Raw genomic sequence first — 25,755 nt, forward strand, 5'->3', positions numbered from 1 at the left:
CGTCCATTGTGCCCCCATACAGTACTAGTGCCCTCATATAATATATAATAATACCCCAATAAAGTAATAGTATCTCCATATATTAATAGTCAGACTCTTGTGCCCCGTTGTGGCTCCATATAGTAATAGTACGTCCATTGTGCCCCATATAGTAATAGCGCTCTCATAGTGCCCCACTTAGTAAAAATGTCTCCATAATTGTGCTCCCTTATAATAATAGTGCACCCATATAGTAATAGTACCCTCATTGTGTTCTCATATAGTAATAGTAGCCCCATATGTTAACTATGCCCCTGTTGTGCACTGAAATAATAATATTAACCCCAATGTGTTCCCCATAAAGTAACAGTGCTCTCATTGTGCCCCCATATTGTAATAGTGCTTCCAATGTGCACTAATGCAGTAATAATGTTCCCATATAGTAACAGTGTGCCCATTGTGCTGCCATATAATGGTGCCCCATATAGTAATAATGCCCCCTATATAGTAATAGTGCTCCCATTGTACCCCTGTATACAAATAATATCCCCATATACAGATAGTGTCCTTGTTGGGCCAATTAAAAAAAATAAAACTCATCGAACAGCAATTTTCATGGAGAGCAACTAGTAGGTATTTGTCCTCTGCCCGGAGCCTGACGCTGGCAGTATAAAGCGGTGATGTCATTGCACTGCTTGAGCTGGCCACAAACTTAAGAAGTCTGGAGCCCTAACCAGTGTAAGTGCTCTATTCCCCCCCCCCCCCCCAACCAGTGTAAGTGCTCGGTCCCCCCCCCTAACCAGTGTAAGTGCTCTATTCCCCCCCCCCCCCAACCAGTGTAAGTGCTCGGTCCCCCCCCCTAACCAGTGTAAGTGCTCTATATCCCCCCCAACCAGTGCAAGTGTGCTCGGTTGCCCCCCCCAACCAGTGTAAGTGCTCTAAATATCCCCCAACCAGTGTAAGTGCTCTAAATACCCCCCAACCAGTGTAAGTGCTGTTACATAGGACTGCAGGTGACATCATTATCTGTCCTCAGCGTTATCACTATGTTATCGACCTTAGTAGATGTCAGTGCCAGTAGAGGTTTTACTGTATATAGGCGCCTGCACACGAGCGGAAATTCCGCGGCGGGATTTCCTACAGAATTTCCGCCGCTGGAAGCCTGCATAGGATTGCGTTAACAAACGCAATCCTATGCAGACGGCCACGGTTTGGAAAACAAACCGCGGCATGTCTTATTTCTGTGCGGGACTCGCAGAGCCTCGCACAGAAACGTCACTCACCCGCCGCCGGCTCCGGTCTGCACATGCGCCGGCTGCCCGGCAAGCCGGCACATCGAACAGCCGGAGCCGCGGGCGCGGGTGAGTACGTGCTGGTCCCTGCAGGCGCTCGGGTCGGGTCCAGCGGCGAGAATCCTCGCCGCCGGATCCGACTCACCCGTCTGCAGGCGGCCTATCTAAGTGAGAATGTGTTCACAGTAACTGGTGACACAAAGTCCTCCACATATCTTTGGGGATCAAGCAGTGTTAGTCTTAAAGATGGACTTCTCAAAGTCCCCCCAAGCACTTTTGCTTCCTTCACCTTGCAGGTATATAACAGACTCCATCCACCAGTGAGTTAGGAGTATAGGCAGTTATGTGCAGAAGATTCCGTATGACATGATGCCTTTATATGAGAGGGGTTTATTACAAGGGTTGTCCAACAAGGAAAGCTTCATCCAATGTTCACCAGAACAGCTAGGAGGATGCTCACACTTCACACGGTAGTGATACTGGGAACCCACTGAAGTTGTTATTGTGCCAGGTCCTCAAGAGCAAGAAATGAAATTAATTTTAAGATATCCGTATCACCTAACAGGACATATAGGCAGAAGATGTCCAACGTGGGCAGCCATTGCCCCAACAATAATGTAAATGTGCCTGTTGTCTCCTTCTGAAGGGCCCATTAGGAGAGTAATTACAGCCTGTAAAGTAGTCATCCATGTTTACTCTTTATCCAGCTCTTACTGCAGAACGCAGACGGGTCCTCAGCATCAGATATAGAGATCTGTACAACGGACAACAACTGTGCAACAACCAACGCAGACGGAGAAACTCAGCTCATCATTAATACCGATCCAAACATCCAAGAGATGCAAGTTTACGTAAGTGACTGAACAACAGCTCATTGTCATAGAGAATCAGTGTACTAACCATTCATATTCACATACATAGGGGGCAGTATAATAGTAGTTATATTCTTGTACATAGGGGGCAGTATTATAGTAGTTATATTCTTGTACATAGGAGGCAGTATTATAGTAGTTATATTCTTGTACATAGGAGGCCGTATTATAGTAGTTATATTCTTGTACATAGGGGGCAGTATTATAGTAGTTATATTTTTGTACATAGGGGCAGTATTATAGTAGTTATATTCTTGTACATAGGGGGCAGTATTATAGTAGTTATATTCTTGTACATAGGGGGCAGTATTATAGTAGTTATATTCTTGTACATAGGAGGCAGTATTATAGTAGTTATATTCTTGTACATGGGGGTCAGTATTATAGTAGTTATATTCTTGTACATAGGAGGCAGTATTATAGCAGTTATATTCTTGTACATGGGGGGCAGTATTATAGTAGTTATATTCTTGTACATAGGAGGCAGTATTATAGTAGTTATATTCTTGTACATAGGAGGCAGTATTATAGTAGTTATATTCTTGTACATAGGGGCAGTATTATAGTAGTTATATTCTTGTACATAGGAGGCAGTATTATAGTAGTCATATTCTTGTACATAGGGGCAGTATTATAGTAGTTATATTATTGTACATAGGGGGCAGTATTATAGTAGTTATATTCTTGTACATAGGAGGCAGTATTATAGTAGTCATATTCTTGTACATAGGGGCAGTATTATAGTAGTTATATTCTTGTACATAGGGGGCAGTATTATAGTAGTTATATTCTTGTACATAGGAGGCAGTATTATAGTACTTATATTATTGTACATAGGAGGCAGTATTATAGTAGTTATATTCTTGTACATAGGAGGCAGTATTATAGTAGTTATATTCTTGTACATAGGGGGCAGTATTATAGCAGTTATATTCTTGTACATAGGGGGCAGTATTATAGTAGTTATATTTTTGTACATAGGGGGCAGTATTATAGTAGTTATATTCTTGTACATAGGAGCAGTATTATAGTAGTTATATTCTTGTACATAGGAGGCAGTATTATAGTAGTTATATTCTTGTACATAGGAGGCAGTATTATAGTAGTTATATTCTTGTACATAGGGGGCAGTATTATAGTAGTTATATTCTTGTACATAGGGGCAGTATTATAGTAGTTTTATGCTTGTACATAGGAGGCAGTATTATAGTAGTCATATTCTTGTACATAGGGGCAGTATTATAGTAGTTATATTCTTGTACATAGGGGGCAGTATTATAGTAGTTATATTCTTGTACATAGGAGGCAGTATTATAGTACTTATATTATTGTACATAGGAGGCAGTATTATAGTAGTTATATTCTTGTACATAGGAGGCAGTATTATAGTAGTTATATTCTTGTACATAGGGGGCAGTATTATAGCAGTTATATTCTTGTACATAGGGGGCAGTATTATAGTAGTTATATTCTTGTACATAGGGGGCAGTATTATAGTAGTTATATTCTTGTACATAGGAGGCAGTATTATAGTAGTTATATTCTTGTACATGGGGGTCAGTATTATAGTAGTTATATTCTTGTACATAGGAGGCAGTATTATAGCAGTTATATTCTTGTACATGGGGGGCAGTATTATAGTAGTTATATTCTTGTACATAGGAGGCAGTATTATAGTAGTTATATTCTTGTACATAGGGGCAGTATTATAGTAGTTATATTCTTGTACATAGGAGGCAGTATTATAGTAGTCATATTCTTGTACATAGGGGCAGTATTATAGTAGTTATATTATTGTACATAGGGGGCAGTATTATAGTAGTTATATTCTTGTACATAGGAGGCAGTATTATAGTAGTCATATTCTTGTACATAGGGGCAGTATTATAGTAGTTATATTCTTGTACATAGGGGGCAGTATTATAGTAGTTATATTCTTGTACATAGGAGGCAGTATTATAGTACTTATATTATTGTACATAGGAGGCAGTATTATAGTAGTTATATTCTTGTACATAGGAGGCAGTATTATAGTAGTTATATTCTTGTACATAGGGGGCAGTATTATAGCAGTTATATTCTTGTACATAGGGGGCAGTATTATAGTAGTTATATTTTTGTACATAGGGGGCAGTATTATAGTAGTTATATTCTTGTACATAGGAGCAGTATTATAGTAGTTATATTCTTGTACATAGGAGGCAGTATTATAGTAGTTATATTCTTGTACATAGGAGGCAGTATTATAGTAGTTATATTCTTGTACATAGGGGGCAGTATTATAGTAGTTATATTCTTGTACATAGGGGCAGTATTATAGTAGTTATATGCTTGTACATAGGAGGCAGTATTATAGTAGTCATATTCTTGTACATAGGGGCAGTATTATAGTAGTTATATTCTTGTACATAGGGGGCAGTATTATAGTAGTTATATTCTTGTACATAGGAGGCAGTATTATAGTACTTATATTATTGTACATAGGAGGCAGTATTATAGTAGTTATATTCTTGTACATAGGAGGCAGTATTATAGTAGTTATATTCTTGTACATAGGGGGCAGTATTATAGCAGTTATATTCTTGTACATAGGGGGCAGTATTATAGTAGTTATATTTTTGTACATAGGGGGCAGTATTATAGTAGTTATATTCTTGTACATAGGAGGCAGTATAAGGCCTTAGTCACACGGGCGTTTTTTCACGCGATTTGCGCATCGCATGACGGATGCGCATGCGCAAATCGCGTGACCGGCGCCGAAAAATCGGCCCAAAAATCGCCCGAAAATCTGCTCCTAGCCGCGTTTCATTAGAAACGGGCCGGAGCTGTCCAGCGCATTGCATTCAATGGAGCCGGCAATACAGCGGCTCCATTGAATGCAAGCGCTGCGGGCGAGTGTGGGATGAATTGTCGGGAAGGGGTTAAATATATAACCCCTTACCTGCAATGCATCCTTAAATGTGAAAAAATTAAAAAAAAGGATGTACTCACCAGCTCCCGGCAGCTGGAGATCCCGGCGGTCGGCCTGCAGTGGGTGTGAAGGAGGTGTGACTCAGGCTTGCCCCTGATTGGCTCAGCGCTGAGCCAATCAGAAGCAAGTCTCAGTCACACCCATTCATGAATTCATGAATGGGTGTGACTGAGATCAGCCTCTGATTGGCTCAGGCTGAGCCAATCAGGGGCAAGCCTGAGTCACACCTCCTTCACACCCACTGCAGGCCGACCGCCGGGATCTCCAGCTGCCGGGAGCTGGTGAGTACATCCTTTTTTTTTATTTTTTCACATTTAAGGATGCATTGCAGGTAAGGGGTTATATATTTAACCCCTTACCGACAATTCATCCCGCGCACGCCGGCAGCCCATTGCTTTCAATGGAGTCGGCTGTATTGCCGCTCCATTGAATTTAATGGGCAAACATTGTTCTTCTCTGCCACAGCTGTTCCAGCTGTGGCAGAGAAGAATGATTTGTCTTCTGTATGTTCTCAATGGGGTCGGCGCTGCTGCCGCCGGCCCCGTTGAGCGCATATAGAGAAGAGAACAGGAATCGCAGATCGCAGATAGGTGCGATCTGCGATTTCTGTTCTCTAATTTATCGGACGAGCGCATAAAAAGCGCTCATGTGTCCGATACCATTGCAAAGCAATGGTTTTAAAAAGTCGCCGGACGCATGCGCATGCGCAAATCGCGGCAATAAACGCCCGTGTGACTAAGCCCTTATAGTAGTTATATTCTTGTACATAGGAGGCCGTATTATAGTAGTTATATTCTTGTACATAGGGGGCAGTATTATAGTAGTTATATTTTTGTACATAGGGGCAGTATTATAGTAGTTATATTTTTGTACATAGGGGCAGTATTATAGTAGTTATATTCTTGTACATAGGGGGCAGTATTATAGTAGTTATATTCTTGTACATAGGAGGCAGTATTATAGTAGTTATATTCTTGTACATAGGAGGCCGTATTATAGTAGTTATATTCTTGTACATAGGGGGCAGTATTATAGTAGTTATATTTTTGTACATAGGGGCAGTATTATAGTAGTTATATTCTTGTACATAGGGGGCAGTATTATAGTAGTTATATTCTTGTACATAGGGGGCAGTATTATAGTAGTTATATTCTTGTACATAGGAGGCAGTATTATAGTAGCTATATTCTTGTACATGGGGGTCAGTATTATAGTAGTTATATTCTTGTACATAGGAGGCAGTATTATAGCAGTTATATTCTTGTACATGGGGGTCAGTATTATAGTAGTTATATTCTTGTACATAGGAGGCAGTATTATAGTAGTTATATTCTTGTACATAGGGGCAGTATTATAGTAGTTATATTCTTGTACATAGGAGGCAGTATTATAGTAGTCATATTCTTGTACATAGGGGCAGTATTATAGTAGTTATATTATTGTACATAGGGGGCAGTATTATAGTAGTTATATTCTTGTACATAGGAGGCAGTATTATAGTAGTCATATTCTTGTACATAGGGGCAGTATTATAGTAGTTATATTCTTGTACATAGGGGGCAGTATTATAGTAGTTATATTCTTGTACATAGGAGGCAGTATTATAGTACTTATATTATTGTACATAGGAGGCAGTATTATAGTAGTTATATTCTTGTACATAGGAGGCAGTATTATAGTAGTTATATTCTTGTACATAGGGGGCAGTATTATAGCAGTTATATTCTTGTACATAGGGGGCAGTATTATAGTAGTTATATTTTTGTACATAGGGGGCAGTATTATAGTAGTTATATTCTTGTACATAGGAGCAGTATTATAGTAGTTATATTCTTGTACATAGGAGGCAGTATTATAGTAGTTATATTCTTGTACATAGGAGGCAGTATTATAGTAGTTATATTCTTGTACATAGGGGGCAGTATTATAGTAGTTATATTCTTGTACATAGGGGCAGTATTATAGTAGTTATATGCTTGTACATAGGAGGCAGTATTATAGTAGTCATATTCTTGTACATAGGGGCAGTATTATAGTAGTTATATTCTTGTACATAGGGGGCAGTATTATAGTAGTTATATTCTTGTACATAGGAGGCAGTATTATAGTACTTATATTATTGTACATAGGAGGCAGTTTTATAGTAGTTATATTCTTGTACATAGGAGGCAGTATTATAGTAGTTATATTCTTGTACATAGGGGGCAGTATTATAGCAGTTATATTCTTGTACATAGGGGGCAGTATTATAGTAGTTATATTTTTGTACATAGGGGGCAGTATTATAGTAGTTATATTCTTGTACATAGGAGGCAGTATTATAGTAGTTATATTCTTGTACATAGGAGGCCGTATTATAGTAGTTATATTCTTGTACATAGGGGGCAGTATTATAGTAGTTATATTTTTGTACATAGGGGCAGTATTATAGTAGTTATATTTTTGTACATAGGGGCAGTATTATAGTAGTTATATTCTTGTACATAGGGGGCAGTATTATAGTAGTTATATTCTTGTACATAGGAGGCAGTATTATAGTAGTTATATTCTTGTACATAGGAGGCCGTATTATAGTAGTTATATTCTTGTACATAGGGGGCAGTATTATAGTAGTTATATTTTTGTACATAGGGGCAGTATTATAGTAGTTATATTCTTGTACATAGGGGGGCAGTATTATAGTAGTTATATTCTTGTACATAGGGGGCAGTATTATAGTAGTTATATTCTTGTACATAGGAGGCAGTATTATAGTAGTTATATTCTTGTACATGGGGGTCAGTATTATAGTAGTTATATTCTTGTACATAGGAGGCAGTATTATAGCAGTTATATTCTTGTACATGGGGGGCAGTATTATAGTAGTTATATTCTTGTACATAGGAGGCAGTATTATAGTAGTTATATTCTTGTACATAGGGGCAGTATTATAGTAGTTATATTCTTGTACATAGGAGGCAGTATTATAGTAGTCATATTCTTGTACATAGGGGCAGTATTATAGTAGTTATATTATTGTACATAGGGGGCAGTATTATAGTAGTTATATTCTTGTACATAGGAGGCAGTATTATAGTAGTCATATTCTTGTACATAGGGGCAGTATTATAGTAGTTATATTCTTGTACATAGGGGGCAGTATTATAGTAGTTATATTCTTGTACATAGGAGGCAGTATTATAGTACTTATATTATTGTACATAGGAGGCAGTATTATAGTAGTTATATTCTTGTACATAGGGGGCAGTATTATAGTAGTTATATTTTTGTACATAGGGGCAGTATTATAGTAGTTATATTCTTGTACATAGGGGGCAGTATTATAGTAGTTATATTCTTTGTACATAGGGGGCAGTATTATAGTAGTTATATTCTTGTACATAGGAGGCAGTATTATAGCAGTTATATTCTTGTACATGGGGGGCAGTATTATAGTAGTTATATTCTTGTACATAGGAGGCAGTATTATAGTAGTTATATTATTGTACATAGGGGGCAGTGTTATAGTAGTTATATTCTTGTACATAGGAGGCAGTATTATAGTAGTCATATTCTTGTACATAGGGGCAGTATTATAGTAGTTATATTCTTGTACATAGGGGGCAGTATTATAGTAGTTATATTCTTGTACATAGGAGGCAGTATTATAGTAGTTAGATTCTTGTACATGGGGGTCAGTATTATAGTAGTTATATTCTTGTACATAGGAGGCAGTATTATAGCAGTTATATTCTTGTACATGGGGGGCAGTATTATAGTAGTTATATTCTTGTACATAGGAGGCAGTATTATAGTAGTTATATTCTTGTACATAGGGGGCAGTATAATAGTAGTTATATTCTTGTACATAGGAGGCAGTATTATAGCAGTTATATTCTTGTACATGGGGGGCAGTATTATAGTAGTTATATTCTTGTACATAGGAGGCAGTATTATAGTAGTTATATTCTTGTACATAGGGGCAGTATTATAGTAGTTATATTCTTGTACATAGGAGGCAGTATTATAGTAGTAATATTCTTGTACATAGGGGCAGTATTATAGTAGTTATATTATTGTACATAGGGGGCAGTATTATAGTAGTTATATTCTTGTACATAGGAGGCAGTATTATAGTAGTAATATTCTTGTACATAGGGGCAGTATTATAGTAGTTATATTCTTGTACATAGGGGGCAGTATTATAGTAGTTATATTCTTGTACATAGGAGGCAGTATTATAGTAGTTATATTCTTGTACATAGGAGGCAGTATTATAGTACTTATATTCTTGTACATAGGGGGCAGTATTATAGTAGTTATATTTTTGTACATAGGGGCAGTATTATAGTAGTTATATTCTTGTACATAGGGGGCAGTATTATAGTAGTTATATTCTTGTACATAGGGGGCAGTATTATAGTAGTTATATTCTTGTACATAGGAGGCAGTATTATAGTAGTTATATTCTTGTACATGGGGGTCAGTTTTATAGTAGTTATATTCTTGTACATAGGAGGCAGTATTATAGCAGTTATATTCTTGTACATGGGGGGCAGTATTATAGTAGTTATATTCTTGTACATAGGGGCAGTATTATAGTAGTTATATTATTGTACATAGGGGGCAGTATTATAGTAGTTATATTCTTGTACATAGGAGGCAGTATTATAGTAGTCATATTCTTGTACATAGGGGCAGTATTATAGTAGTTATATTCTTGTACATAGGGGGCAGTATTATAGTAGTTATATTCTTGTACATAGGAGGCAGTATTATAGTACTTATATTATTGTACATAGGAGGCAGTATTATAGTAGTTATATTCTTGTACATAGGAGGCAGTATTATAGTAGTTATATTCTTGTACATAGGGGGCAGTATTATAGCAGTTATATTCTTGTACATAAGGGGCAGTATTATAGTAGTTATATTCTTGTACATAGGAGGCCGTATTATAGTAGTTATATTCTTGTACATAGGGGGCAGTATTATAGTAGTTATATTTTTGTACATAGGGGCAGTATTATAGTAGTTATATTCTTGTACATAGGAGGCAGTATTATAGTAGTTATATTCTTGTACATAGGAGGCCGTATTATAGTAGTTATATTCTTGTACATAGGGGGCAGTATTATAGTAGTTATATTTTTGTACATAGGGGCAGTATTATAGTAGTTATATTCTTGTACATAGGGGGCAGTATAATAGTAGTTATATTCTTGTACATAGGGGGCAGTATTATAGTAGTTATATTCTTGTACATAGGAGGCAGTATTATAGTAGTTATATTCTTGTACATAGGAGGCCGTATTATAGTAGTTATATTCTTGTACATAGGGGGCAGTATTATAGTAGTTATATTTTTGTACATAGGGGCAGTATTATAGTAGTTATATTCTTGTACATAGGGGGCAGTATTATAGTAGTTATATTCTTGTACATAGGGGGCAGTATTATAGTAGTTATATTCTTGTACATAGGAGGCAGTATTATAGTAGTTATATTCTTGTACATGGGGGTCAGTATTATAGTAGTTATATTCTTGTACATAGGAGGCAGTATTATAGCAGTTATATTCTTGTACATGGGGGGCAGTATTATAGTAGTTATATTCTTGTACATAGGAGGCAGTATTATAGTAGTTATATTCTTGTACATAGGGGCAGTATTATAGTAGTTATATTCTTGTACATAGGAGGCAGTATTATAGTAGTCATATTCTTGTACATAGGGGCAGTATTATAGTAGTTATATTATTGTACATAGGGGGCAGTATTATAGTAGTTATATTCTTGTACATAGGAGGCAGTATTATAGTAGTCATATTCTTGTACATAGGGGCACTATTATAGTAGTTATATTCTTGTACATAGGGGGCAGTATTATAGTAGTTATATTCTTGTACATAGGAGGCAGTATTATAGTACTTATATTATTGTACATAGGAGGCAGTATTATAGTAGTTATATTCTTGTACATAGGAGGCAGTATTATAGTAGTTATATTCTTGTACATAGGGGGCAGTATTATAGCAGTTATATTCTTGTACATAGGGGGCAGTATTATAGTAGTTATATTTTTGTACATAGGGGGCAGTATTATAGTAGTTATATTCTTGTACATAGGAGCAGTATTATAGTAGTTATATTCTTGTACATAGGAGGCAGTATTATAGTAGTTATATTCTTGTACATAGGAGGCAGTATTATAGTAGTTATATTCTTGTACATAGGGGGCAGTATTATAGTAGTTATATTCTTGTACATAGGGGCAGTATTATAGTAGTTATATGCTTGTACATAGGAGGCAGTATTATAGTAGTCATATTCTTGTACATAGGGGCAGTATTATAGTAGTTATATTCTTGTACATAGGGGGCAGTATTATAGTAGTTATATTCTTGTACATAGGAGGCAGTATTATAGTACTTATATTATTGTACATAGGAGGCAGTATTATAGTAGTTATATTCTTGTACATAGGAGGCAGTATTATAGTAGTTATATTCTTGTACATAGGGGGCAGTATTATAGCAGTTATATTCTTGTACATAGGGGGCAGTATTATAGTAGTTATATTTTTGTACATAGGGGGCAGTATTATAGCAGTTATATTCTTGTACATAGGGGGCAGTATTATAGTAGTTATATTCTTGTACATAGGAGCAGTATTATAGTAGTTATATTTTTGTACATAGGGGGCAGTATTATAGTAGTTATATTTTTGTACATAGGAGGCCGTATTATAGTAGTTATATTCTTGTACATAGGAGATAGTATTACAGTAGTTATATTCTTGTACATAGGAGGCAGTATTATAGTAGTTATATTCTTGTACACGGGAACAGTATTATAGTAGTTATATTCTTGTACATAGGAGGCAGTATTATAGTAGCTATATTCTTGTACATAGAGGGCAGTATTATAGTAGTTATATTCTTGTACATAGTAGGCAGTATTATAGTAGTTATATTTTTGTACATAGGAGCAGTATTATAGCAGTTATATTCTTGTACATAGGGGGCAGTATTATAGTAGTTATATTCTTGTACATAGGGGGCAGTATTATAGTAGTTATATTCTTGTACATAGGGGGCAGTATTATAGTAGTTATATTCTTGTACATAGGGGGCAGTATTATAGTAGTTATATTCTTGTACATAGGGAGCAGTATTATAGTAGTTATATTCTTGTACATAGGGGGCAGTATTATAGTAGTTATATTCTTGTACATAGGGGGCAGTATTATAGTAGTTATATTCTTGTACATAGGGGGCAGTATTATAGTAGTTATATTCTTGTACATAGGGGGCAGTATTATAGTAGTTATATTCTTGTACATAGAGGGCAGTATTATAGTAGTTATATTCTTGTACATAGGGAGCAGTATTATAGTAGTTATATTCTTGTACATAGGGGCAGTATTATAGTAGTTATATTCATGTACATAGGAGGCTGTATTATAGTAGTTATGTTCTTGTACATAGGAGCAGTATTATAGTAGTTATATTCTTGTACATAGGGGGCAGTATTATAGTAGTTATATTCTTGTACATAGGAGGCAGTATTATAGTACTTATATTATTGTACATAGGAGGCAGTATTATAGTAGTTATATTCTTGTACATAGGAGGCAGTATTATAGTAGTCATATTCTTGTACATAGGGGCAGTATTATAGTAGTTATATTCTTGTACATAGGGGGCAGTATTATAGTAGTTATATTCTTGTACATAGGAGGCAGTATTATAGTAGTTATATTCTTGTACATAGGGGGCAGTATTATAGTAGTTATATTCTTGTACATAGGAGGCAGTATTATAGTAGTTATATTCTTGTACATAGGGGGCAGTATTATAGCAGTTATATTCTTGTACATAGGGGGCAGTATTATAGTAGTTATATTTTTGTACATAGGGGGCAGTATTATAGTAGTTATATTCTTGTACATAGGAGCAGTATTATAGTAGTTATATTCTTGTACATAGGAGGCAGTATTATAGTAGTTATATTCTTGTACATAGGAGGCAGTATTATAGTAGTTATATTCTTGTACATAGGGGGCAGTATTATAGTAGTTATATTCTTGTACATAGGGGCAGTATTATAGTAGTTATATGCTTGTACATAGGAGGCAGTATTATAGTAGTCATATTCTTGTACATAGGGGGCAGTATTATAGTAGTTATATTCTTGTACATAGGAGGCAGTATTATAGTACTTATATTATTGTACATAGGAGGCAGTATTATAGTAGTTATATTCTTGTACATAGGAGGCAGTATTATAGTAGTTATATTCTTGTACATAGGGGGCAGTATTATAGCAGTTATATTCTTGTACATAGGGGGCAGTATTATAGTAGTTATATTTTTGTACATAGGGGGCAGTATTATAGTAGTTATATTCTTGTACATAGGGGGCAGTATTATAGTAGTTATATTCTTGTACATAGGAGCAGTATTATAGTAGTTATATTCTTGTACATAGGGGGCAGTATTATAGTAGTTATATTTTTGTACATAGGAGGCCGTATTATAGTAGTTATATTCTTGTACATAGGAGATAGTGTTACAGTAGTTATATTCTTGTACATAGGAGGCAGTATTATAGTAGTTATATTCTTGTACACGGGAACAGTATTATAGTAGTTATATTCTTGTACATAGGAGGCAGTATTATAGTAGCTATATTCTTGTACATAGAGGGCAGTATTATAGTAGTTATATTCTTGTACATAGTAGGCAGTATTATAGTAGTTATATTTTTGTACATAGGAGCAGTATTATAGCAGTTATATTCTTGTACATAGGGGGCAGTATTATAGTAGTTATATTCTTGTACATAGGGGGCAGTATTATAGTAGTTATATTCTTGTACATAGGGGGCAGTATTATAGTAGTTATATTCTTGTACATATGGGGCAGTATTATAGTAGTTATATTCTTGTACATAGGGAGCAGTATTATAGTAGTTATATTCTTGTACATAGGGGGCAGTATTATAGTAGTTATATTCTTGTACATAGGGGGCAGTATTATAGTAGTTATATTCTTGTACATAGGGGGCAGTATTATAGTAGTTATATTCTTGTACATAGGGGGCAGTATTATAGTAGTTATATTCTTGTACATAGAGGGCAGTATTATAGTAGTTATATTCTTGTACATAGGGAGCAGTATTATAGTAGTTATATTCTTGTACATAGGGGCAGTATTATTGTAGTTATATTCATGTACATAGGAGGCTGTATTATAGTAGTTATGTTCTTGTACATAGGAGCAGTATTATAGTAGTTATATTCTTGTACATAGGAGGCAGTATTATAGTAGTTATATTCTTGTACATAGGGGCAGTATTATAGTAGTTATATTCTTGTACATAGGAGGCAGTATTATAGTAGTCATATTCTTATACATAGGGGCAGTATTATAGTAGTTATATTCTTGTACATAGGGGGCAGTATTATAGTAGTTATATTCTTGTACATAGGGGCAGTATTATAGTAGTTATATTCTTGTACATAGGAGGCAGTATTATAGTAGTCATATTCTTGTACATAGGGGCAGTATTATAGTAGTTATATTCTTGTACATAGGGGGCAGTATTATAGTAGTTATATTCTTGTACATAGGAGGCCGTATTATAGTAGTTATATTATTGTACATAGGGGGCAGTATTATATTAGTTATATTCTTGTACATAGGAGACAATATTATAGTTGTTATAATCTTGTACATAGGGGCAGTATTATAGTAGTTATATTCTTGTACATAGGGGCAGTATTTTAGCAGTAGTATTCTTGTACATAGGAGCAGTATTATAGTAGTAATATTCTTGTACATAGGAGGCAGTATTATAGTAGTTATAATCTTGTATATAGGGAGCAGTATTATAGTAGTTATATTCTTGTACATAGGGGGCAGTATTATAGTAGTTATATTCTTGTACAGAGGAGCAGTATTATCGTAGTTATATTCTTGTACATAGAGGGCAGTATTATAGTAGTTATATCCTTGTACATAGGGGGCAGTATTATAGTAGTTATATTCTTGTACATAGGGGCAGTATTATAGTAGTTATATTCTTGTACATAGGAGGCAGTATTATAGTAGTCATATTCTTATACATAGGGGCAGTATTATAGTAGTTATATTCTTGTACATAGGGGGCAGTATTATAGTAGTTATATTCTTGTACATAGGGGCAGTATTATAGTAGTTATATTCTTGTACATAGGAGGCAGTATTATAGTAGTCATATTCTTGTACATAGGGGCAGTATTATAGTAGTTAGATTATTGTACATAGGGGGCAGTATTATATTAGTTATATTCTTGTACATAGGAGACAATATTATAGTTGTTATAATCTTTTACATAGGGGCAGTATTATAGTAGTTATATTCTTGTACATAGGGGCAGTATTTTAGTAGTAGTATTCTTGTACATAGGAGCAGTATTATAGTAGTAATATTCTTGTACATAGGAGGCAGTATTATAGTAGTTATAATCTTGTATATAGGGAGCAGTATTATAGTAGTTATATTCTTGTACATAGGGGGCAGTATTATAGTAGTTATATTCTTGTACAGAGGAGCAGTATTATCGTAGTTATATTCTTGTACATAGGGAACAGTATTAGGGCTTAGTCACACGGGCGTTTATTGCCGCGATTTGCGCATGCGCATGCGTCCGGCGACTTTTTAAAACCATTGCTTTGCAATGGTATCGGACACATGAGCGCTTTTTATGCGCTCGTCCGATAAATTAGAGAACAGAAATCGCAGATCGCACCTATCTGCGATCTGCGATTCCTGTTCTCTTCTCTATATGCGCTCAACGGGGCCGGCGGCAGCAGCGCCGACCCCATTGAGAACATACAGAAGACAAATCATTCTTCTCTGCCACAGCTGGAACAGCTGTGGCAGAGAAGAACAATGTTTGCCCATTAAATTCAATGGAGCGGCAATACAGCCGACTCCATTGAAAGCAATGGGCTGCCGGCGTGCGCGGGATGAATTGTCGGTAAGGGGTTAAATATATAACCCCTTACCTGCAATGCATCCTTAAATGTGAAAAAATAAAAAAAAAGGATGTACTCACCAGCTCCCGGCAGCTGGAGATCCCGGCGGTCGGCCTGCAGTGGGTGTGAAGGAGGTGTGACTCAGGCTTGCCCCTGATTGGCTCAGCCTGAGCCAATCAGAGGCTGATCTCAGTCACACCCATTCATGAATTCATGAATGGGTGTGACTGAGACTTGCTTCTGATTGGCTCAGCGCTGAGCCAATCAGGGGCAAGCCTGAGTCACACCTCCTTCACACCCACTGCAGGCCGACCGCCGGGATCTCCAGCTGCCGGGAGCTGGTGAGTACATCCTTTTTTTTAATTTTTTCACATTTAAGGATGCATTGCAGGTAAGGGGTTATATATTTAACCCCTTCCCGACAATTCATCCCACACTCGCCCGCAGCGCTTGCATTCAATGGAGCCGCTGTATTGCCGGCTCCATTGAATGCAATGCGCTGGACAGCTCCGGCCCGTTTCTAATGAAACGCGGCTAGGAGCAGATTTTCGGGCGATTTTTGGGCCGATTTTTCGGCGCCGGTCACGCGATTTGCGCATGCGCATCCGTCATGCGATGCGCAAATCGCGTGAAAAAACGCCCGTGTGACTAAGGCCTTATAGTAGTTATATTCTTGTACATAGGGGGCAGTATTATAGTAGTTATATTCTTGTACATAGGGGGCAGTATTATAGTAGTTATATTCTTGTACATAGGGGGCAGTATTATAGTAGTTATATTCTTGTACATAGGGGGCAGTATTATAGTAGTTATATTCTTGTACATAGGGAGCAGTATTATAGTAGTTATATTCTTGTACATAGGGAGCAGTATTATAGTAGTTATATCCTTGTACATAGGGGGCTGTATTATAGTAGTTATATCCTTGTACATAGGAGGCAGTATTATAGTAGTTATATTCTTGTACATAGGGGGCAGTATTATAGTAGTTATATCCTTGTACATAGGAGGCAGTATTATAGTAGTTATATTCTTGTACATAGGAGCAGTATTATAGTAGTTATATTCTTGTACATAGGGGGCAGTATTATAGTAGTTATATTTTTGTACATAGGGGCAGTATTATAGTAGTTATATTCTTCTACATAGGGGACAGTATTATAGTAGTTATATTCTTGTACATAGGGGGCAGTATTATAGTAGTTATATTCTTGTACATAGGAGGCAGTATTATAGTAGTTATATTCTTGTACATATGGGGCAGTATTATTGTAGTTATATTCTTGTACATAGGGGCAGTATTATAGTAGTTATGTTCTTGTAAATGGGAGCAGTACTTTAGCTGTCATATTATCTGTGCTATGCACATTGACTGTAGTATTTTTTATTTCATCTAGATGAGCACAAAGGCCGTAGGTGTTCCTTCCCACAGACAGGCGTTCAACCTGTTGGCTGTGACAGCCTACACCCCACAGCAGGGATCACAGAATTATCTGCATATTGGTATCCCATCCGCCAAAGTCAGTATTGGGGATACTCTTTCCATTCAATTTGTGGTGAAGACCAAGAACATAAACATCCAAAAAAGCTTCAGTTTTATCACATATATGGTAATGGATAGTAATTATAGCTGCACCATCAGTGCCTTCAGTATCTTCTTCAGTTTACAGCCGTGAGTTTATATTCTGTTGTCTCCTCAGATCTTGAGTAAGGGCCAGCTCATAAAAATGGACCGACAGAAGCGAGATCCTGAACAGACTCTTACTGTTTTGTCACTGGTGGTCTCTGAAAAATACATGCCCTCCTTCCGCATTGTGGCTTATTATACCGTGCCGGGCAACGAGAATGAGATTGTGTCGGATTCGGTGTGGGTGAACACGGTGAACTCTTGCATAAAAAAAGTAAGGACCAACATTGTTGGACGGCACTCTATGGTTTATGGTTGGTTTGAAATGTTTCAAATCCAACAAATCGCATGGCCTTTACCTTTAACCACTGCAAGGACCTATGGACTTTGCTACAGGCAGCATCCCAGGTCGTGGCCCCCCAGAACAGTCATGGTGGCAGTAGGACTGATGGAGTAGTAGCGTAGTCAGAAATGGTACTGAGATATCGTCAGCAGGAAAGTGGTCAGGGTGCGTCAGAGAATCAGACTAAAGTGAAGTAAAAGATTGAACCAAGGGTCAGAGCTAGAATCAGGGTCCTTTAAGAGTCAGAATCCGAATAATAGCACAAGAAATGAGAGTCAGGGCAGGAAATTAACCTCAATCAGGAGGTGAAGTACGGCAGGGAGATTACATTTTGTATAGGCCAACAGGCTTGATGTCATTTTCAGCCATTGGCTGTCTTAAGTCTTCAAAATGGCTATGCAACCAGTGCAGAAGAGATGGAGTCTGATCCAGCAGAGTCGTGTCAGAAAACAGAGAAGAGTACAGGGAGGGGAGGCGATCGAGAGGACGGAGCAGCTGTAAGGGCTCCTTCACATGGGCGTATTTGCCATCGTAAACTTGCTCGCACAATACGCAGAGAATGGAAGTCATTGATTTCAATGGTTTCGTTCACATGCGCACCCAAACCCCACGTAGACGGGAATGGGGATGCGCAAATTCATGTGCAATATGCTAGGAAAAAGAACATATCTGGAACTCATTAGACTAATTAGCTATTTCAATAGGCGCATATATTTTTGCAGTGCGCAAATGAACATAACTTGTGTGCACATAAAGTACAGTATAATACGCGGACGCACGCGCAAAAAAAAATTGTTCATTTCACAAAACGCTACACTCAGATGTGCGCGAATACACATACAGTCATGTGAAAGAGCCCTAACTTAATGGGAGCACAACTGCTACAACCTCTCCGTGATTGGGCTGTGTTCTTCAGGAGAACTCTGCCCAATCATTAACCCCTTAAGGCCTATTTTGGGCATAATAATGGAATGATTTTTGGGGATTTTTATTTCCACTTTTCAAAAGCCATAACTTTTTTATTCTTCCGTCGATATAGCCTTACAACTGCTTGTTTATTATTTGCCAAGCAGTACGCTTTTCTTGATACCGTTTTTGGGTACAAATACTATGTTGTAAAACTTTTATACATTCTTTTTGAAAGCACGGAGAGAAAACTCATCAATTCTCCCATTGTTTTTTTGGGGGTTTTTTTATAGCGTTATTCATGTAGCATAAATGACATGATACATTTTTTCTTACATTATGACGATACCAAATTACTTATTCTTTTAAAATTTTTTTTTACAAAAAACACTCTTTTCTGTAAGAGTCCTATAACTTTTTTTTGCATGGACAGCGCTCTGTAAGGGATTCTTTTTCGTGTGATGTGCTGTCGTTTTATTGGTACCATTTGGTGGTGCATATGGCTTTTTTGATCACTTTTATTGCATTTTTTGGGAGGCAAAATGAAAAAAATAAGCATTTCATCTTAGTTTTGTAGGGGTTTTTTTTTACACTTTTTTTGCCCTGCAGGATAAATAGTGTATTTATTGTACAGGTCGTTACATATACGACAATACCAAATATGTGGGATTTTTAAAATGTTTTATTTTTTTTATACAAATAGGAGAGTGGTAATTTTTTTTACATTTTTTGGTAATTTTCTTCACATTTTTTAATGCTATTTTTATTTCCTTTTTACACTCTTTATATCCCTGTAGGGAACTTGAACCATATCAGCTCTCGTTGCCATGATAATGCATTGCTGGACCTCTGTCTTGCAATGCCTTGTCGCTTGCAATAGCAATCATAGTCAATGGCAATCAGGAACGCCAGTATGTGGCATCCTGTTGAATGTCTCATTGGCTCTCAGCCATTACATTGCAGGGGTCCGATGACGTCACAGAGGGAGCACGCTCCCGCTAAGATCCCTTTACAATGCCACAATCTACATAGATCTAAACCAGTGTGCTCACGCACTCAGCGGATTCCTGCAGGAAGTAGACAGTGTGGTTCCCACTGCAGGGGTCAGGTGTGGTATTACATGTAAAGTTACTATTCTCTTCAAAGAAAACTTTGCCTGTAATAACAAGAGGAGAAAATATAAGCCCTTTGACTCACATTCAGCCTGAGCAGCTGAAGACCTTCAAGCCAAAACCAGGGTAAATATTACTAACTAATCAGTTCACAATAACGTTGTGTTATGTAGTTTTGAAATCTTTGCCTGTAATACCAAGACTGGCCACTACAGGGGGAACAAAGCTGTCTGCTTACTATGGAAATCAGCTCATTGCACAGGCATACTGGTCCAGCAAGCATGCAGTTTGAAGGGATCAGTGTTTATAAGATACACGATGGATTTATTGTAAGATCATTGAGATCAATGTCAGTTTTGTACTGGATTTTCTTTCTTGCAGCTTGAAATTTCTCCAAACAACCCGGTCCTCGACCCTCAACCAGGAACACCGATGCCCATGAAACTGACAGGAGAACCCGGTGCCAGCGTCGGGCTGGTGGCTGTGGACAAAGCTGTGTTTGTGCTGAACAGGAAGAATAGGATGTCTCAGAACAAGGTAAGACATCTGACACTGGTGATGAATGACAGTCAGTATTGTCCCCCCATATATCGAAAAAGGGGCGGTGCAGCGCCCACGCCGCGATAACATTTGCTTTACTTGGTTATGTCCCTTGTATTATCCATGAAATAACAATTCTGTAGTATTTCTTAGAATTGTGCATTCAGCCGTTCCTCTGTTATTCCTCCTGGAAATCTATGAAAAACTTGAGAGATGGGTGTTACCATTCTAAATTACAAAATGTGGTGTTCCTACATACTGACAGTGTCCACTCATTACCAATGGCATCAGACTAGGGAGACATCCTATTGACATAGGGAATGGGAACCCCCAGTTGTTAGTTAGGCCTGAGTTAGGCGTAGAATTTCTGTAGCTCTACTGATTGATTTCAACTATTTTGTGACAGCTGCTTAGTGTATGGCTTTTGTACAGCAGCCGTAGCTCTATAGTTAAAATCAGTTTGTTGCATCCCAAAGAAGTCTCTGTGTAGGTCAGGCCTTAGGTATACATTTACAGGAGTAATAATAGAGGAAATTCACAAAGAGTAGATTCTCCAGAATTGTTACTAATGAGGTACTGAAAACAAACATATCAGGAGAGTGGACAGCTTCTCTATAAATCCAGTGACTCACAGGTGATGCCTTCTCTGACTCTAAATATTCTATTACCTTTTCTTCTCCACCAAGTCCAGACCACCATGACGACATCCCCTGACAACTGCAGAGTTTTCCGCTGAGACATCTTTTTGGATTCTCACATCTGTAGCCATTTCCAGCCTCTATAGTAACACCAGTAAAATCAGACAGCCCACCATGCAGATTCCCAGTCCAGGCCTGGTTTTAAAGAAAATATAACCCTTTATTTCATGTTTCTAAGGTGTGGCAAGAAGTAGACAAAAGTGACCTTGGATGTACCCCAGGTGGCGGCAAAGATAATGCAGGAGTCTTTACGGATGCTGGTCTTTCGGTGGAATCCACTATACGCCTTACTACTCCAACCCGAATAGGTGAGGTTTGGAAGATTGTATTAACACTTCAGATAAAACTGATACATAGAGTTATACTTAGTGCAGGGCCTGAGGAAGCTTTGGTAGTGATTTAATTAGTTTTCCCACCACATATATTTATGTCATGTTCCTCTAGGAGGCCCACTTGGCGGAGGAATAGGGCAATCCTGGCTAAGCAGCTAATGGCAATGCATCCACCCAGCGAATGAATGGAGAAAAAGCTGCCAATGTGCTCGCCGCTTTAAGACTATGGGAGTCACAGAAACAGCTGAGCAAGCTAGCCTTTGTGACCATAAATTGTTCTGAGATGGAAATATCCTTGAAAGTGATCATATATTTTAGATTGCCTTCATCCAAATGCTGTTCCTCCCAATTCCCTCAAACACATGCATACTCAGATCAACTGACTTTGTGTAATGACTTGCTACTACGTCAATTGATGTGGTGATCCTTCCCTTTCCATTACTTCGGGCTGTGACCTCTAGCCAGATCGTACCCGCATCACAGCTGTGAGCTACACTCCTCTTCCAGCGCCCGTGTGCCCATTTCTTTAGTTGAGGAGTATGGAGCACCTCCACACATATACTTTCAATGAGGACAGGGAAATAACTGCTGCCAGACTTCTGTAGCAGTAGTGTATCCCTTCAGGGAACGAAGGATTGGGCATAATGAAATCTAACATGCCCAATCTTTCTTTGCTCAACATTAGCTGTTGGAGGGAGAGTTGGGACACCTGGGTATGCATTAGTCAGCTGGCCAGCGGAATTAGCCCATTTCTATTTAGTGTTTATGGGCACCTTATACTGTAATTTGTGAAATTTTTCCCATTTTTGACTGATTTGTTTTTATCTGCAGAGTTGAGCTGTGAAAAACCTCAGAGAAGAAAGAGGTCTCTACTAGCAGAAAACAAAGCTGAGAAAGGTATTTGTCTAAAACATAAGCCATTGGTTTAGTCATGGTCTTGCGGGCAACTTTACCATGTGCCTTTTATAATACTAGAGGCTCTATATGTGGCCTTTAGGCCTTTAGGCCCTCTTGTACACAATGGTTCCCCCTGTATCGCCTCTTAGTGCCATCCTGCTCCTTGGTATCTACAGCCTTGGTGACAGCTCATTGCTCTGCAGTAAAGTCTAACTCTTTCCTCTTTTGCATCACCAGTCCGTCAGTATAGTGATCCACGCCTGCAGAAGTGCTGTGAGGACGGGATGTTGGAAAATCCTATGGGCTACACATGCCAGAGGCGTTCTGAATTTGTCTTAGAGGCCGGGGAATGTGCCAGGATCTTTTTGGAATGCTGCAAGTTTATATTTGAGCCCGAAGTGGCCATCAAAGTTAAACTGATAAGAAAGAAATTAATAAGCATTGGTAAGTATGACGAGCTTAATACCGATGTACTCCATAGCGCCACATACAGGATTAATACTACCAGTCAGACATCTTAGAACACCTCAATGTTTCCAGCTTTTATTGATATTTACAGTTTAATGTCTCAAATGTTCTTTAAAATGAAATTACAGCAAAAAAAAAACAAGTTAAGATGAATAATAATAATAATGGATTAACTTTGTTCACTAGATTAATTCTAGATTTTGCGACCCTTTGCAGTCGCCCCTCTGGCCTATATAACAGCTTTACACCATAGAGGCATTCTCTCTACAGTTACACTCAGATATTGCTCAGACATTTCTTCCCAACATTGTTGCAGAAGTTCCCACAAATGTGCCGCACTTGTAGGTTGCTTTGCTTTCACCCTTCTGTCCAATTGATCCCAAACAAGCTCAATGGGGTTTAAGTCTGGAGACTGTGCAGGCCATTGCATTCTTTGAGACCTGCTGGCTTCTTATCTCCTTAAGTAGTTCTGACAGAACCTAGAAGAATGTTTTGGATCATTGTCTTGCTGGAATATGAACCCCTGACCAACTATGCGCACACTAACTATGCGCACACGCTTTTTGACCAGTGTGCCAGTCACCCTGTGCAGGTTGCCAACTCGGGATCCAGCAAAAAAGCCCCAGACCATCACGCTTCCTCCTTCATGGTTGACAGTTGGTGTCACACACTCAGGAACCAATTTGATGGCGTCCAAAACCTTTCATGATGCACCAAAGATGTCAAATTTTGATTCACCAATCCATAAGACCTTCTTCCACTCTTCCGTAGTCCACTGGAGATGCTGCTTGGCCCAGGCAAGACTTTTTTTTTATTTTGCAATCTTAGCAGTGGCTTTCTTACTGATTCTCTACCTGTCAGACCTGCAGATAGAAGTCTTCTCTACTCACAAATGGAAGCTTGTTTATTCTTTGCGGCATTAATCTGTGCCTGAAGTTTTTTCCTGTGAGCTGCCGATCACATTAACTACTGACTCTCAAAAACTTGTAGTGGCCTTTAGTCTTCCGGATCTCCTCCTGTCAGTTTCCAGGTGCCTTTTGATGGTTTAGAAATTTGTACTCACTGCCATCTTGGCTTTCATGGCAATTTCTCTGTAGGACAGACCTGCACTTCTCAGGGTTATAATTATCTGTCTGTATTCTATAGTTAATTGCTCTTTTCTTGCCATTATGATAGCCATCTGCTCTGTTCTTAAGAGCAAAACTGTCTAATGGCCCACTTACACGGAGCAATGATCGCTCGAACGACAGTTTCAGTGACAGCTTTGAGCGATCATTTTGCATAAACTTTAAAGTAGCTACTTAAAAGAAGTTAAGTGTGCAAATGAAGCCTTAGCTGAAAGCAGTTAATAGCTGGAGGGCTCTTATCTGCTTTCAGTTCCTTTGTTCTCCAGCGGGAAACAATGCTATCAGCACTACCCGCGGAGAACTGCTGATAAGGCTGAATGACAACTTTTAGGTTGGACTGAATTCAACGATCAGCTAGCAGATTAAAAAGTCATAATATTTTTAGAATTTTAATTTACGTTTGAACTATTTCACATTATTTGCTGGACTTGAATTACGTTAATGTAAAAAATAACTGGAAAAGTTGAGGCTTTCTGAAACTTTTGACTGGTAGTGTATTTAGCTACATGTAGGCGCACGGGATGAGTACATCATACAAGTCACTAGTCAGACCATACATGGAAAATTGTGTACAGTTTTGGGCATCGGTGTATCCAACACCTCATGCAGCGTACTCCTGCAGGTCTATCATGGTAATAGTTGTATTGTTTAGGCATTGTTACTTGGATACTATATGGCACATCCTGAGGGCATTGTATTTGTTGCACTCCTTTTGACCAGTGGAGTACACAGAAAAGGAGGGACCCGATAGCGAAGCCCAAAGAGGTCCCTTGTTAAGGCTCTGGATTTTGGCACCCAGGACAGAAGGGTCTAGTGTTTGTTTTTGCCTCCACTCCTTTTCCCTTAACCTTAAGACAATTTCCAACCCCCTTGTTGTTGAGCAATTCCCTTCCTCTGGGGAGGGAAGTCCTGAATCGGTTCCAGTCACCCTGTAGGGTTGGGTGCAAAGATCACCGTGTTCCCATTCTCCATGGGCCCCATAGCATACGCATGATCTACTTCTATGGTGCGTATGCCCATGCTTTTAACATTATATGTGAAATTATTAAAACAAATCCCTCAAAAATTGTTTAAGTACATGAATGAGTAGCAAACAAGGTTAGGGCTTGTTGGACCCCTAAATAATGGTAATTAGGTGTGTACTACTGGGGTACAAGAGAAAGCAGAGCTACTTAATTAGTCCTTTAGCTCTGTATATGCAAAATAAGAGAGGGGAGCTGATGTAGGTGGTGCCAGTGCCAAGGAACTGATGTAAGCGGTGCCAGTGTGAGGAGCTTACATAGGCAGTGCCAATGCTGAGGAGCTGATGTAGCTGGTGTCAGTGCTGAAGGGCTAATATGGGTGGTGCCCCTGCTGAAGAGCTGATGTAAGTGGTGCCAGTGACGAGGAGCTGATGTAGGCAATGCCAATGCTGAGGAGCTGATGTAAGCAGTATCGGTGCTCATGTAGGCGGTGTCAGTGCTGAGGAGATAATTGAGGTGGTGCCAGTGCTGAGGAGAGGATGTAGCTGGTGTCAGTGCTGAAGGGCTAATATGGGTGGTGCCCCTGCTGAGGAGCTGATGTAAGTGGTGCCAGTGATGAGGAGC

At 38.3% G+C, this 25,755-nt stretch overlaps 1 protein-coding gene across 1 annotated transcript in view; it reads left to right on the top strand.

Moving 5' to 3' along the window:
• Window positions 1-25,755, top strand: part of LOC136612969 (complement C3-like) — a 108,477-nt gene that overhangs the window by 41,955 nt on the left and 40,767 nt on the right. Inside the window, exons 11-17 of the mRNA XM_066593743.1 lie at window positions 1,979-2,122; window positions 17,517-17,729; window positions 17,820-18,020; window positions 20,489-20,644; window positions 21,524-21,653; window positions 22,509-22,574; window positions 22,812-23,018. Coding sequence (XP_066449840.1) covers window positions 1,979-2,122; window positions 17,517-17,729; window positions 17,820-18,020; window positions 20,489-20,644; window positions 21,524-21,653; window positions 22,509-22,574; window positions 22,812-23,018 — 1,117 coding nt within the window. The remainder of the gene's footprint in view (window positions 1-1,978; window positions 2,123-17,516; window positions 17,730-17,819; window positions 18,021-20,488; window positions 20,645-21,523; window positions 21,654-22,508; window positions 22,575-22,811; window positions 23,019-25,755) is intronic.

This window comes from Eleutherodactylus coqui, chromosome 2 (genome assembly GCF_035609145.1).
Source record: "Eleutherodactylus coqui strain aEleCoq1 chromosome 2, aEleCoq1.hap1, whole genome shotgun sequence".
Taxonomy (NCBI): domain Eukaryota; kingdom Metazoa; phylum Chordata; class Amphibia; order Anura; family Eleutherodactylidae; genus Eleutherodactylus; species Eleutherodactylus coqui.